Genomic DNA, 15,600 nt, shown 5'->3' with positions numbered 1-15,600 from the left:
AGGGATGTGGTTGCATGTAGTAAAGTTTTACACAGGTATCGATTAGATATAATCATGTAAGTGAAGAGATCGAATTGTTAAACTTTGTATGACGGTAGTTTTTTTTGAATCGTGCACGCGTTCGGCGTTCGTTGTAACGAGGATCGCATTGCAAATAAACGATGTATTGTCTCGTATTGGAGATATGCTACCTCAAAGGAAGCGTTTTCTTATATTTCAATGCGTACGTACACGCGGCGAAATTCGCATCACGAGAAAAAATGCAATCGGCGAACTGGATTTTCTTCCCATCATGATAAAATTCTTTAAGATTATCTCATATAGATCTACTCTTATATAATCCGGCATTAAGTAGTAAATGTTCTATTTTAATTAGCGAATAATGTTATTCACGACGATAGCAGTATTAGCAGAAAACGTGCGAGAGTGAGTTAAGTTTCTGCTGATGTGACATTAATTATGTGGAAAAAGCAAGTGATACTATGGTATTTTTCACAGATTTGCGTTAAAATAAATGTCAGTTTTCAGGTGAATTATCAGAGAATATTGATCTCTCTCGCAGCATAAAAAAATTAAATTTTATAAATACATTACATATATATAAAGGATTGATGATTTTTAATTGCTCGTATATTTTAAGGGACAGAACAAGGTTAACACACGTACGTACATATATATTACTTGGTAATATTTCAGTACAATGTACTGAAAAAATAATTCTCCCTCTTACGTATTTTTTTAACCTTCCGCTCAAGCAATTTCGCTCTTTATAAAAAAGAATTATTGAAATAAAAATTTAATTATTATATATGTATTATATGAAAAGAATGCGAATTTCAGCCGCGCGATAAATACAAGCGAGCAACAAATGTCGAAATTAAAGAGGATTGTAGAATATATGTATTATATATATGTACACTTGAATAATTGTGATACTTGGAAATAAGTAGGACATTTTTGCTGTACATTGCATTTGGTTTCTCTCTATCCGTATTACATCGAAGACAAAAGCCTCAGTCGCATCTAGAAAAATCATCTAATGATATATATCTATAAATAGAAAATATTTATTGAGCATTACGATCAAAGATAATTTTATCTGCAATTCTTTTCAGTCATCTCGATAAAAGTGTATGTATAAATAAGTTTATATATGTGTATGTACATTTATTCGGTGCCTTCATTAGTATTAGTTTTTTTAGTAAAATTATAGTTAATACTGAAATAAGTTTATGCATTCCTCTCTTCTTTTATTAACAGAACTTAAGGATAATTTGTCATAAGGTAAGTGATGTTAAAAGCTTTAATATTGTGGATAAATAACGTACAAGATATATTGTAGATGATTATTTGTATTTGTACACAATACTATATAACAAGGAAAATACTGAATGAGAAACAGATGCCTTATTTGGTGTATCACACGGGCGCAAGCCTAAAAATCATGTCGCAATAGAGCATCTCTCTCTCTCTCTCTCTCTCTCTCTCTCTCTCTCTCTCTCTCTCTCTCTGTTGACTATATAATTTAATACTCATAAGGAGAAAAAAATTCTACACAGACTACATTAATAAAACATACATGTATCCTCTTTTTTTCTCCCCATCTTATTCGAAAAACTGCTTTCACATATCGTTTAAACATATACATTACGAGTTACACAAAATTGGAATATTATAGACTATTTTTAATTTATACAATACTTGAATTTTACTTGTAATGAGCACGTTATACTCTGCGCATATAAGACACTTGCGTAAATAAGGAGTAATAATTCATGGAAGGAATCACGCGAATTTACGGTTAATTAAGTAATTAAAGTAGTACTGGCTCTTTGTCTTTGTGCGAATTTCATATGATTTTTAAAATTCTTTTTTTGCAATATAAGTGATAGAAAAATATATAGATTATATATATTACGAAAGTTTTCTCCCAATAATATTATATCCATTTGATGCAGTAAAGGCATTCGTTGAAATTTTTACTTTCATAATAATCATTATCGCGTTATCGCGTTTGAATCTTTTTATTAAACAATATTCTCGCTCTCTCTTTCTCCTACTGTTTCTTTCTTCTAAAGAGCATCTTTTCAAAAGTTCTTTTACTTATACATATAAAATGTACATATCGAATAAATCGAAATATTCATAAGTAAAAACTGTCACAAGTACACTATGAAAAAGCTATTAATATTATTAACAGTACACAACTTTATCCCATAACGACGTAATATCAATATATTCAAATATTTTAGATTGAGTACGAAATAAAATGAGATACTGCAATTAACAAAAAAAATGTTTTTACATTGTTACATAATAAAAACTTCGATCCAAATATCTCGCAATCATACAGATTTCAATATGCAAATACAAAAATCACAGAGGAAAACAAAAATAAATTTTTATATCTTTCATAATTAATTATTAATTATTAATATGTAGTAATGAAGAACCTCGAGATCCCCAACACAAACACTACTCAAACCCTGAAAACAACTATAAACTATACGTAACAGTACGTGGAAGATTATCCGTAAAGTCTCATGTCGTATGCGTTTCAACTTAGTCGATATTAATACTAACGAAAATGCCTACGAAAGCTAAAGATCCTACATATCTGGAACACAATGTATCTATTAATAGTGAGCAACATTTTGATCAGTAAATGAATTAAATTAATCCAGAATACGGTTTAGTGTCGCACACGACTGCGAAGTAAGAGAGAAAACAAAGTATCTAAATTCAACGCTTTGGTGCATAAATATACATCCACCCACGTTAATAATTGCGTTTTTCCAGAATGCAATATTTCTGTTCTCATATTTTCTTCTCATTCATAAATAGCCGCCTACGCAATAACTCTAGAATAAATATCTATCACAAAAGGCTGGTTTAATATAGTGGCTTTTATAGTTTATATAGCAATGTCCTCGCGCGCGTCGCAATGGCTATGTTTAGGAAAGGTGCAACACTTGTGCAATCGAATAAATATTTACTGAATACATGCTACAGGGAATGCGTTTAAATGTGTTTAACGCCATAATGTGTTAAGTAATTTTCTGGTATGTTCAACAAGCGCCACATTTCACAAGTCAATTAAGCGGAACTTCAACTTAACATCAAATTTTTAAACAGATAATTAATATACATCATTATAGTAAAAAAAAAAAAAAAAAAAATGATCTGTAACAGATTTTCGTTCTCGCTTGAATACTGTATGTCCGAAAAATTGTCTGCAAGATAGACCTGTACAAGCATTGCATTTCCAGGAGACGCCAAATGAGCGATACACGCTATAATACTAGTTTTATAGGACCTTAATCTAACTATTTACATTTTATATCGCTCAATGTTTCTACGTCAATTGAACGAGAGTCGCGTCAATAATAAATACAATGACGATGTAAGTGTTTCGCTATCGTTTCTTATGTTGTACTTATGCATGTGACTCGCTGATCCTTATGCAATAGTAATGAATACTCTGTTGTGCATTGGACTGTCGGGCGGATCAACGTCCACTATAGGTCACTTTTTTGACAGTGGGACTGATAAGTCCTTGCTCCTCATAATACTATGGCTCGTTAATGTACACGACTTGCAGAATATTTATATCCTGATTTAAAGATTAGCCGCGTTCACAAATACTCACTGCAGAAACGCTACAAATGTTAACTCTGCTTGCTCAACTCGCGTCTTCGTTTCAGACCGCGCTATCGACGTTTTCACTCGCATGTCGCTCATGATTCGTGTAATGCAAGAGAGGATCGTTTATAGTTCCCATTTCTTCATCGTTATTGGCAGAGCTTATCACGACCTCTTCTGATAGAAATAAGGACATAACGTTATTTGCGATAATCAATAAAATACATTAATGTTAAATATAAAATCACGTAACAAACTGCGGTTTTATGATGGAAATACTAATGTTTTTACAGTCTTTAACAATGTAAAAATTATTTACCGGGCAAACATAATTGTAGTTGATCGTTGCTAGGATTAGTGCTGTCTCCGGTCCCACTGTCTTTACTGTGCTGTGAGCTCGTGTCCAGGTACAGCTGCGTTTGTACCTCTGGTACGCTGGTTAGTATAACAGTCGTTGGTTGCGTGATGACATCCTGCGTGGAATTCAACTGTCGTCTGGTTTTGTAAATCACAAGCACCCAGACCACGGAAGTAATGACCGCGCAAATAACCACGGTTATTATTATTATGCCTAGTATCTCGGATTCATTCAGCGTGGAAACCGGGGCTACATATCAAATAAATAATCTTTTGTCATTATTGGAACTTACGTGAGATTTTTTCTTGTGTGTGCGTGTGTAATTCTTTTTAATAATAAGATAGCTTATTGTATTTATTTTAAGTGTGCATCAACTACAGTGCTTTGTTTCCATTTACTCTTATTATTTTATTGTTTGACATTTTCAAGAGTTCTTTAATTATCTATTAATTTAAAAAAAGTAAAAAAATGTTTAAACAAGGAGAAACTTAGCATAAAAATCCTTCAATCGTAATATTAATAATTAAAATTACCTGGCTTGACTGTGAGATGCGATTCGCCGACGACGCTACCTAGTGAATTACTTATCTTGCATTCGTAGGTACCCTCGTCACTAGCGATTGTACTAACGATGATCAAAAGTTGATTTTCTGCAGTGAAGAAATGACGTTCCGTTGTTTGCAGCGGACTACCGTTCTTGTACCACGATAACTTCGGACGTGGCGAACCGCTGGCCATGCATTCAAGCACGATCGAGCTACCTATCGTTACTTCTTTATTCTCCATCGGTTTTACGAAGGACGGTGTTTCTAAAAAAAAAAATTTTTATAAGTATTATACATATAAGAATAATTTTTATATTTTCGAAAAATGCTTTCGATTAGTTAAAAAAAAAATAGCATTACTTTTTGAAATAGTATCATTACTTAATATTGTAAGAGTAGCGTTTGCAACAATAACACCAGCCAGATTTTGCGCAGTGCACGAATAAACTCCACTATCGGCCATTTTCACGTTTATTATGAATAGTACGTCGTCTGTCGGCATCATATGCATTCGTCTTTCCCTCGCAGCTGGGAAATCGTTTCCACCGTCCTTCTGCCAGGCTATTTGCGGGGATGGTTGTCCCTCAGCAGAGCACTCCAGACGAGCGGTGCTTCCAGCAATTACTCGTATATCACGCGGAATTTTGGAGAATGATGGGAAAACTACGAAGAAAAATGTGTAAAGATTAAAATTAAAAAAAAAAAGATCGTTAATTAATAAAATGTATATAGTATGTATATAGCTTCAGTAGCATAGTTAAAGACAGAATATATTTAATTTACCCAACACGCTTAGTTTGGCTTTGGCAGAGTATGTAGTTCCATACGTATTCGACACCATGCATTGATATTTTCCCGCTTTAGAATGGGTAATGTTAGTAAGATATAAAATGGACGTTGCCTCGGTTACTCCGCTCTCAGAGGAACTGAGCTGGGTCTGTAAATTCACGTCACTTAACTCCACATTATCATGTTTCCAGGTGAAATAGAGCGGTGTATCAGCAGTACTAGTTGCACGACAAATCAGTTTCACATCGTCTCCTTTGATGCTCATTTGACTCGCAGGTTCTTCAATAATCCGCGGTTTTGGATATTCATCTATAAATAAACATAACAAAAAGAAAATTTAATTAAAAATGTAAAATTATATATAAATAATGTGCAAAATATAAATTATTCACAATTTTATTTAAATGTATAAAATTATTTATAATGATACTGACCACAAGTAAAATTTGCATAATGTAATTGAGTTAACGACATGCCCTGTAACCAATGCGGATAACCACAGTGCAGCTGAGCTTCACTGTATGGATGTTCTCGTAACCACATACTTAGCCATTGAAGTCCACAGTCGCAAACCAAGGTTCCTAAGTGTAAATAAAGAAGATAATTTATACATATATTATAAAAGTAGCAAAAATAAATCACAATTATTTTCTTATATATTTGGTATGTAAGATTTAAATTTACCGGTATTCATTTTAAGTTTGCTCAGACTAGACATTGAAAGGAACGCGTTTTCTTGAATCGACGTAATATTATTTCCGAGTAAGTCAAGTTCGTCAACATGATTCAGACCAGTAAAAGCATTTTGATTTATGGATTTTATTCTATTGTGCGATAAGCGCAGTTTCACCAATTGACCGAGCGGAGAAAATGCGCCGTTGATATCTTCTACCATGTACGATATCTGATTCGAATTGAGTTCCCTTTAAAACAAAGTAGCGTTTATAACATAGTAATACATAGCTAAAATTAAAAAATATAAATATTAATAATATATACAGGATACGAAGGTTTGTCGTATAATTGAATGCTCCATCCGATACGTATGCGATTTGATTATGATCCAGCTTAAGTCTCTCAAGCTTCGTGAGAGATTCGAACGAACCTCGTTCTACAGAAGTCAATTCATTATGTGACAAGTCTCTAAAAATAGATGAGTATCCAAAAGTCAATAAAAGATAAGAGTAAAAATTTATAATCATTCGTATCACATCATTTAATTGTAGTATTTGCAACAAAAAGACAATAATTTATTTCATGAAATTATGAAAACATTACTAACAGCTCTACTATCTTTTGGCTCATTTCCCATGCTTGAGGTTCAATCATTGAGATTTGATTGTGTGATAAAGTTAATTTATTCAAATTCTCTAATCCGAATAAGCCTCCCTTCTTTATAGTAGTCAACATATTAAAGTCGAGATGTAGTAATTCTAAATCTTTAAGCGGCCAGAAAGCTCCATCGTCTAACTTATTAATTTTGTTTCTTTTTAGATATAATTCCTTTAGGCTCAATAAACTTTTCAGACTTAATCCATGTATTTGTTGTAGATTATTTCTATTCACTTCCCTGTAATATTATCACAGACATTATAGATAATACATTGAAGACACTGCTTTCTTACTATAATATTTCATATGTATAAATATTATAAAGATATTTAAAAAAATATATAAATTCTTACAATATTCGCAATTTTCCCAGATTTATGAAAATATCTTTCAACTGTGTCAAATTGTTTTTGTTCAAGCGAAGTTCCTCCAGTGAAGTAAGATTATCCAAACTTCCATTTTCGATAACCTTTATGTGATTTGCATTTAAATTCCTTCAAATGAACAAATATTAGACAATGGATTTAACATATAATGTAATAAATTTGTAAGATTAAAATACATACAAATGCGTAAGTCGATTAGGAGCAAGAAAAGAACCTCTTTGAAGGACACTTATTTTATTCCCACTGAGATCCAGATATTGAAGCTGTTGTAGATTAAACAACGCCGTCCCATTTATACTAGTAATTAAATTGTGGGCTCTATAGAAAATTTAAAATATTGATAATTATTGGTCCACTGCATAAATTCTATTAACGATTTAATAACTGTTTATGAAATTATATTTAAAAAACTTTTCCAATTTATACGTGCCGAGTACTTACAATGTAAGATGAGTAATATTCTTAACAAATACAAGGTCTGGCACTTGTGTTAAACGATTTTTATTCACTCTGAGTTCCCGCAATTGTGTTACGTCTGACAAGGCAATAGTAAAATTATCTCCGAGGAAGTTAGCACTTACATCTCTGAAATTATAGACAAATATATATATAAACATTTTTGTTTTTAAATATTAAATATTAAGAAACGGATGTTATAATGCTTACAATTTTTTGAGTTCCGTTAAATGAAGCAATGAATCAAATTCCAAATTAGGAATATTATTACCCTTTAATTCTCTAAAAAATAAAAAAACATAATATAAATAAATACACATATATACTTAGAGTATATACTTAGAGTATAAAGACATATAAAAAAATTTATTTATAATAAGTGTTAACATGGAGTCCAATAGATGAAAGAAGTTCATATAAGTCTATGTTCAAAAATTCTTTATTGAAGAATTGTAAACATTCAAAAATTCACAAGCAGAATTCTGATAACCCATAGAGGGAACTGTTAACTCAGAAAAAATGACGCTCAGTTATTGTTTATATATCTTGACTTTCAACTGTCTCTAAACAGTATCTTTATAAGAAACTGATACAAATAGAGAACTAATTTTGAGTATATGATATTGACTTCGATATTGAATTCATTTTTTTAAAAGAAAAAAATTTCGAACAACTTTTACAACTATTGTAATAATTTATAAAATCCGTTTATACGAATCAAGATATATAATCAATAACTGAAAGTCATTTATTTCTGAGTCAGACTATGGCATACAAAAAATGTAAAGTAGTAAAACATAAGCAGTAAGCTGAGTAAGCGAATCGGCCAGTCACAAGAAATGTAAGTTAATAATGTAAGCAACAGCAAAATCAAGATGTTAATTTGCTTACTTCTGACATCTTACTGCTTAAATTTTTTTGTATCTTAATTTTGTCTAACAAATTATAAAAATAATTCTGCTTATAAATCTTTGCAAATTAATGACTCTTTAATGAAGCATTTTCGAATTTATATAAATTCATATAAACTTTTTTAATCTACTCATTAACACACTCATTTTCAGTATAAATTTCGTTTTAATCTTAACGAACACCCTGTATATTATCTTAAAATATAATATAAAATAATAGGTTTCTGCTTTTATATTTATTATAAGATATTATATAATATTTACGAACAGTAATGTTAATAGTTTGATAAACTTAAACTATTTCAACATTATATAATGATACTGATAAATTATGTGCAACATAATTTATAAATATAAATATACAACATAAATATAAATATATAAGAATTATTTCACAATTATCTCTGTAACAAAGAATATATTCTACTTAAAATCTTTCTTCTTATTTAGACACACCTTTCAGAAAGCAGAAATGTTATAGTTATATAATTATATATCTTAATACCTTAAATAGCATAAACATGAATTCTTAGACATGAATTCTTCTTCCCCACTTAGATCTTACTATCCTTGATTCTGAGCATTGAAGGACTTAACAGTCAATCATCACACATAACACCCTATATGGCTATAGAAACCTGACTATGTATTTCTATAGAGCCAGTTTCATCAATCTGACCATTTAGTGAAGGGACAAGCAACCCACATGCAGCCATAACAACCAATATTACTCCCCCTCGATTTGACTTCCAAACAATATAGTATAATAACAGTTATTATCCAATAAATAATAAATTGCTGCATAATAGTCATTGCTCGTGAACTTTTATTTGAGACACAAACACATGGATTGTTAACTAACATCTTTAATAAATTATCATATTTTGTCATAAAATGACAACTTTATTAGAAATTGTTAAAATAAAAATGTTTTAAAAATTATTTTAAAATAAAAATTACATTCATACTTTAGTTTCCCTTTTAATATTATTTCAATTATATAATATTAATTCAATTAAATTAATTTTTAATTAGTATATATATATTGTTATTTAACAAATTATAGGTAAGAGACAAGAAACAGATTTTTTTAAACATTAAATTATCAATTTATATTATAATATCTATCATTAAATATTATTTCTCCATGCTCCTAACTATCTTAAAAGCATAAAAATAAATTATAAAAATCACTGATCATCGAGCCATCGTAAGTATATCAGTGATTATTTTATTTTTGTTATAATTCTTTTATCTTATCTGTGTTAACTCATATAACACAAGCCAGGTCTTATAATCAGTAAGATCCTCTAGTTCTTTCAACGTGTAACAAAGCATTATCACATCTTCATCCTGAAAACGATGAATGGAAGGTACTCCGTGTACAAAACCCATGTTTCATCCCCTGTGAAACCCGACTGATATCGCAGGAGAAACCTAGATGCCGTTTGTTGTATACAAAGCCAAAGTCGCTATCTTATCAATGCCATCCTGCCACCGGCAGATCACAGCGTTTACTCACAGGATCTCAGTCCACGGTGGCAGTCCGCTGGGCGCCTGGATTAGCTGCAGCTCGTTGCAGGCAATCAGGTTGCCGAGACAGGAGCACTCGACTGGGCAGCGATCTGTATTGTCGTTCGGCTCGGCGTAAGTCGACGATACGCTCAGCGCGAGCCAACATACGACCAGCAGGAACACGACGTTCCATTTCCGCTCGAGTCGCTTCTCTGAGCACCACGACATCGCGCACAATACGCACGCACACGTACACGCACGCACACCACTGTGTACCCAGAGTCCGACCCTAGACGGTTGTGCGACAATGCTTACCGCTGCCGCGTCGCATCATCGCCGTGGCATCGTGAAACGAATTCGGCGAGGCCAGCGACCGGGCGAGTTACCATAACACCACCGAGGAGCTGATGTATCCGCGTCGTTATCAATTCAAAACAAACTCCTCGGCTTCACCCTCAGAAGCGCTGTGACCTACGCACCATGATGACGCCTACGGAGTACGGAACGATCAGGAACGACTCCAATTGTACGCGCTAATGCCGCGCCATCTCGCGAATTGCCTGAAATGGTGGCCGACGCGATCTTTACTTTATGCTTCCGCATGTAAAACGAGGAAACTTGTCGCGAAAAGAATACGCGGTATATAGCCAATTAATTTACTGTTCTTACGGAAAACGGGTAAGTTGATTCCCCGAGATTTCGAAACCGAGGAAATCAAGGATTTCGAAAATCGACAAAATACAAGGAGAATATAGTTGAGACATTATTGAAAATTTTCCAAAAATTTCTAATTTCCAAGAATTGCAATTCGGATTTCGCACTGTGGAAATCTAAACTCTTCGAAATCGACGAAATATAGTTTGATTGCGCTCCACTAACTTTACTTAGCTCCACTCAATGATCGGAGCATAAGGAAACGTAGCGTTGAAAACAGGTTGTATTGGTCTCCGAGCTGTTTCTTCGGTTTCTTCTTATTGTGCAATTTAATCTATGTCAGTACCATAACCGGTACCCGGTTCTGTGCATTGAATATATCGAGGAACTGAGGGAATTCAAGGCAGCGAAACGTTTCAAGCGTAGCTTGTCTCTGCATTAATTTCCAGATAATACATATACGGTATATGCTTGTTGCACATCTTATTCCATAATATCCGAAATCCTTCCGAAAGACGGTTGAAATGGAGGCCAAGCTGTTGCAAATGCTCCAAGATGTTGGGTGAGTAGTTGGATTATTTCACGAAGGATTTATCCGGAGTTGAAAAGAATTGATGACTTAGATATTTAGGTTAAAGCATTTTTATTATAATGTAGTCGCATCTTTTATTTTTTATTTTTTTTTTGCCGAAAGAATGAATTTTCAATGATCTTACAGATACATTGGGCCGATGCTTGATGCCAACAAGCTGTTGAATGCCTTAAAACTTGGCGCAAAATCGCCGGATTATACTAGTCTTGTAAGCTGGTTTACCGAGCAACTGGCGACATTTATAGATATAGACGAAACTGTTCATGCTACAACAAGCTCGGACGATGCTAGTTCCTTCCTCTTAGAGTTAAGCTTCTTTCTTAAAGAAATAGGATGTATAAATGAGAAACTGATGACTGGACATATAAATCAAAGACTAGCTAATGAATCTGAAAGAGCTATTCTTATAGAATTTTTAACAACAGAGCTTATGGCTTGTAAATTATTGGAGGTAAAATGTCCTAAAGAAGAGAAGCAAATAGAAGTCACTATTGTAAGTAGTTTTAAATGTATCTTAATTATATTTTTTTTATACTGACATTGTAAAAGATTTTAATAAAATATACTGATTTAATGATATATGTTTACAGGATGAAAGTGACACTGCGAGAACTTTGAAAAATATGCTGGTTATACTGAAGTTTCAAAAGCCACCAGACAATATTTCGCCTGACTTATTGTTTTCACGGCTAGAAACTAAGTTATCAGAAGTTCTAAAGACTGTACCACCTAATCATCTAGATAAACCACTTATAGATGTCGAGCTTTCTGCTAAACAGTGGGAGAAACTAGGTCAGCTACAAGAAGAAATGCACAAGGAATATATAGTTCGACGTGAGATGTTGCTCAAACGTCTTGACGTTACAGTTCAATCATTTTTGGTAAGAATAAAGGCTATAAAAATATTTGTTTATACATACAGATCAATATATTCGATGATCACTTCATTAAAAATTATGCAATTTTACTTATAGTGGTCTGATAGATTAAAGTCACAGGAGACTGAAGTAAACAATAAATACAACGAGAAAAGAAAGACTCTGAAAAATGAACCAAAAGTGACACTGGCCGATTTACTAGCAGCTAGAGACGATCTAGCAATAATTGAGAAAACAAGTAATGCGAGTGTTCGCAAGAACACACGAAGTAAAATCAACAGCGTTATTATTGGAGCAGTTCCGGACAGAGGTGGTAGACCATACGAACAAGAGCCACCTCCACCAGAGATGCCACCATGGCAGAAGGATAGAGTTCAAGGACCTCCGTCATTCCAGTAAGTTAATGAAATAATATATTCTCTAAAATTTTTAGAGTATATCTCATTCTAAAGAGTAAAATCTCTCATTCTTAAAGATTGAAAATTGATCCTTTTTCAAGACTGGCTCAATTTTTCACTCCTTAGAGTGAGATTCCGCTCCAAAAAAATTATAGAGTAAAAGGACTGGGATTATAATCAAGAGATAATGAAATGATAATATATTTGCATGTACATACATATTTTGTTTTTTTTTTTTTTCAGGGGCGGAAGAGGAGGAGGTGGAGGTGGACGCGGTGGCGGTGGAGATAGAGGACGCGGAGGTGGAGATAGAGGACGCGGAGGTGGTAGAGGTGGTGGAGGCGGTAGAGGTGGAGGTGGTGGAGGTGGCGGCTATCGAGATCATAAAGACGCTAGTAGTAACTTTGGCCAGAACTTGAATTATCAGCAACAATCTCAATATTCCGGACATGGACATAGAGAATGTTATCCGGATCATAGAGATGCAGGAGGATATCAGAGAGGCGGTGGTAGCGGTGGTGGAGGTGGATCTTATCGTGGAGATTCCGGCACGAACTACAATCAAAATTATGGTCAAAGTTACGGTCAGAATCAGAATTATCAACAGCCGCAATATTCCGGTCAGAGAGACTCGTATGGAGGTGATAATCGAGGGAATTACTATCAGGACAGAAGGGAAAGTGGAGGAGGAAGGGGAGGAGGCAGAGTTCAAGGTGGATGGAATCAAGGTGCCAATAATTCTGGTTCGAATAGTTACCAACGTGGTGGCTACAGTAGGGGCAGAGACCAATACTGAAGATGTCACTTTACGTATATTTTTTACGATAGCAGAAGTTTCTCACGAAAAGATAAAGTTATTAAAATAATTATAGTAATGCTCATCGCTTACACTTATATTATACTCACACACATAAATTTGGTCTCAAAATAATGTTTGAGCTCAGAATATTTATAATAATGTTGTTGAATCATGTTATTTTTAAATTTCAGCTAGCTAACTCGAAATGATAATATTGCATTAAGATAGAATTATTTATATTATTTATCGCACTTCTATATACTTTCGTATACTTTCGCTACTTTTGTATTGACAGTTTTTAATTTCATCATTCGATTTAGACCGCGATTCACGCTCACAACGCTTAAAAATTATTTCATCCTTGTTTGTCAAATGTTAAACGAAGACAAACGATGCTCATGAGCGTTGTCAGCATGAATCGAACCAAGACCTTAGACATATGTAAATATAATTATTGTTTCCTACACAAATCGAAAGTACAGTAACTATGTAAATACATACTATAGTTGTTCGTTTATCAAAAGTAGCGGATTGAAATTAATTTATAACGCGAAGTATATATGTAGACTGTAAATTAAATTATTTAAATTTTATATTGAATCGCACATCATATGTATCAAAATGTATGAAATGAATTATAGTTGTTCGTTTATCAAAAGTAGCGGATTGAAATTAATTTATAACGTGAAGTATGAAGACTGTAAATTAAATCATTTAAATTTTATATTGAATCGCACATCATATATATATCAAAATGTATGAAATAAATAATATTATATATGTACTTGTGCAAGAATAATACATACAAAATTCCCAATATATGAAAAATATTTCTGTACATGAATTATACATAATAATATCCCTTTTAATATTCCTTTTAATATTTTTTTATTTCTTAAACGAATTACATAAACTGAATGAAAAGTAATTTTGTATCCTCATACTTAAAAATATAGTTACATGTGTCCTAGTAATTTTTGAAATCTTACTTTCAAAATCTGATAACTTTAAAAATATTGTTTGAAGAAATGATTCTTTCATGATGGCGCCAAATCATGGAGTCTGTTCTTTAACCTATAATTCTTGCACGGTTTACCTTTTCTCTTTTTCTCTCCAATGTAGAGAGAAAAGGAAGAAAGATGAACTGTGCAAAAAGTTCTAAAGAACAGGTATGATAATAAGCGTAATATTATTGGTTAGTTTGTATGTATACATACAGAATAAAGGTTCATCAAAACTTTTCGGAATTAAACAATTATTACTTCGCATAGTATTAAATTAACATGGTCACACGATTACACATTAATGAGAAAGATTTAGTTAATCGAGATGAGTCCGAGTTACATTTTATGCCATGTAAAATTCATGGAGACGAAGCTGCGAATGTTTCCTCCTTTTTCAAGCCTTACATTCGTAAGCTAGATGAAGAATGTGAGTGAATGAAAGTTGAAAAGAATTTCCTCAGTATCGCATATTTGTACAAACAATGTTAAAAGTATAGACAACGTTAAAAGCAAATAAATCTGTAAAATTTTATTTTATTTTTTTTATCTATCATTCTGTGTTTAACTTTCATAATTTACATGACACGTTAAATAAATGTAATAATTGAAGTAACAAACGAATCAAAAAGTTAAAGAGAATTTAAGGTTGATATATGATATTAATTTATCTTTTGATTATTTAAAGATTATGATTGTTCCTTTCGTGGCTATCCGCTTCAAGGGAAAAAAATAACTGTACCTGCTGGATTCAGAGGCATGATGTTTATGGAGAATAAAAAGACAGAAACAGAAAATAAGGACAGGAATTTGTATTGCACAGGAACTTTTTCACAGTTAATGTATTGGAATTATGATAAAATACCATCTAAGAATGATGCTTTTGTGGCAGCATTAGATTGGGTCGACATAGCTAAAGTGGTTAGTTTTTTTTGCATTTGCAAGTTATATGTTAGTTTTAACACTGTATTATTCTAATAAATTTTTCTAATAATTTTTAGTTACACTCACCAGAAACATAGATATCAGAAGCAGATTATTTTAATAAGATATCAAATAAATATATGTTCTTATGGAATGTTACATTTTTATACTTTGATAGGAGAAAAAAATAATAAAAGCATGTTTTGTATAACAGATTTATTTTTATGGCATCATACTCGTGATTATGCCACAAATAATGACCTGCATATGTTCTATGATTAAGATGTGTAAAGAGATAGTGACAGATATAGTGGTAGTATTGTTATAGCCTAATTAGCAGTGACATTTGAAGAATTTTCTATTTAGATATTTGTGGACTTCATTGTTTCGTTCAATGTAATAATATAATTATATAAATGC

The 15,600-nt window shown here is 32.5% G+C and overlaps 3 protein-coding genes and 1 long non-coding RNA gene across 6 annotated transcripts in view; 3 read left to right on the top strand and 1 right to left on the bottom strand.

Moving 5' to 3' along the window:
* LOC108749511 overlaps positions 1 to 261 on the top strand; it is a 1,778-nt gene extending 1,517 nt beyond the window's left edge. Inside the window, exon 2 of the long non-coding RNA XR_001939374.1 lies at positions 36 to 261. This is a non-coding gene — a long non-coding RNA (uncharacterized LOC108749511). The remainder of the gene's footprint in view (positions 1 to 35) is intronic.
* A 3,074-nt stretch (positions 262 to 3,335) lies between these two features.
* LOC108749469 (leucine-rich repeats and immunoglobulin-like domains protein 3) lies at positions 3,336 to 10,442 on the bottom strand. 3 transcript variants are annotated; one of them, XM_018488221.1, is made up of 15 exons: positions 10,250 to 10,442; positions 9,942 to 10,044; positions 7,719 to 7,790; positions 7,494 to 7,637; positions 7,233 to 7,370; positions 7,020 to 7,160; positions 6,617 to 6,904; positions 6,334 to 6,477; positions 6,019 to 6,257; positions 5,769 to 5,915; positions 5,329 to 5,643; positions 4,906 to 5,208; positions 4,534 to 4,809; positions 3,962 to 4,249; positions 3,336 to 3,819 (listed from the first exon to the last, which is right to left on the bottom strand). In XM_018488221.1, exons 1-15 carry the CDS (start codon positions 10,266 to 10,268, stop codon positions 3,701 to 3,703), a joined length of 2,736 nt encoding a protein of 911 aa, XP_018343723.1. In that variant the 5' UTR covers positions 10,269 to 10,442; the 3' UTR covers positions 3,336 to 3,700. The 3 variants fall into 3 exon arrangements, with proteins under 3 accessions (XP_018343723.1, XP_018343721.1, XP_018343722.1); XM_018488219.1 differs by having other exon boundaries at positions 9,942 to 10,442; XM_018488220.1 differs by having other exon boundaries at positions 4,927 to 5,208; positions 9,942 to 10,442.
* A 457-nt stretch (positions 10,443 to 10,899) lies between these two features.
* Positions 10,900 to 13,276, top strand: LOC108749470 (protein FAM98B). Its single transcript, XM_018488222.1, has 5 exons — positions 10,900 to 11,150; positions 11,307 to 11,673; positions 11,771 to 12,061; positions 12,155 to 12,453; positions 12,700 to 13,276. Exons 1-5 carry the CDS (start codon positions 11,113 to 11,115, stop codon positions 13,250 to 13,252), a joined length of 1,548 nt encoding a protein of 515 aa, XP_018343724.1. The 5' UTR covers positions 10,900 to 11,112; the 3' UTR covers positions 13,253 to 13,276.
* Positions 13,277 to 14,449: 1,173 nt separating this feature from the next.
* Positions 14,450 to 15,328, top strand: LOC108749366 (ribonuclease H2 subunit C). The gene is made up of 3 exons (XM_018487998.1): positions 14,450 to 14,686; positions 14,945 to 15,177; positions 15,258 to 15,328. Exons 1-3 carry the CDS (start codon positions 14,539 to 14,541, stop codon positions 15,276 to 15,278), a joined length of 402 nt encoding a protein of 133 aa, XP_018343500.1. The 5' UTR covers positions 14,450 to 14,538; the 3' UTR covers positions 15,279 to 15,328.
* Positions 15,329 to 15,600: the final 272 nt, after the last annotated feature.

The sequence above is a fragment of the Trachymyrmex septentrionalis genome, unplaced genomic scaffold, assembly GCF_001594115.1.
Source record: "Trachymyrmex septentrionalis isolate Tsep2-gDNA-1 unplaced genomic scaffold, Tsep1.0 scaffold29, whole genome shotgun sequence".
Lineage (NCBI taxonomy): Eukaryota > Metazoa > Arthropoda > Insecta > Hymenoptera > Formicidae > Trachymyrmex > Trachymyrmex septentrionalis.
Note: the sequence above shows the minus strand (reverse complement) of the source record. Positions and strands in the feature narration are given on the sequence as shown.

Bases quoted from the DNA above. Each gene is read 5' to 3' on its own strand.
- LOC108749469 (XM_018488219.1), bottom strand. From the start codon at position 10,162: ATGTCGTGGTGCTCAGAGAAGCGACTCGAGCGGAAATGGAACGTCGTG. The intron at 7,161-7,232 runs GTATGTATTTTA...GTTCATTTGAAG, and splicing joins CCTAATCGACTTACGCATTT to GAATTTAAATGCAAATCACA. The intron at 6,478-6,616 runs GTTAGTAATGTT...ATCTATTTTTAG, and splicing joins AGCCAAAAGATAGTAGAGCT to AGACTTGTCACATAATGAAT.
- LOC108749470 (XM_018488222.1), top strand. From the start codon at position 11,113: ATGGAGGCCAAGCTGTTGCAAATGCTCCAAGATGTTGG. The intron at 11,151-11,306 runs GTGAGTAGTTGG...ATGATCTTACAG, and splicing joins CAAATGCTCCAAGATGTTGG to ATACATTGGGCCGATGCTTG. The intron at 12,062-12,154 runs GTAAGAATAAAG...TTTTACTTATAG, and splicing joins TTACAGTTCAATCATTTTTG to TGGTCTGATAGATTAAAGTC.
- LOC108749366 (XM_018487998.1), top strand. From the start codon at position 14,539: ATGGTCACACGATTACACATTAATGAGAAAGATTTAGTTAATCGAGAT. The intron at 14,687-14,944 runs GTGAGTGAATGA...GATTATTTAAAG, and splicing joins TCGTAAGCTAGATGAAGAAT to ATTATGATTGTTCCTTTCGT. The intron at 15,178-15,257 runs GTTAGTTTTTTT...AATAATTTTTAG, and splicing joins GGGTCGACATAGCTAAAGTG to TTACACTCACCAGAAACATA.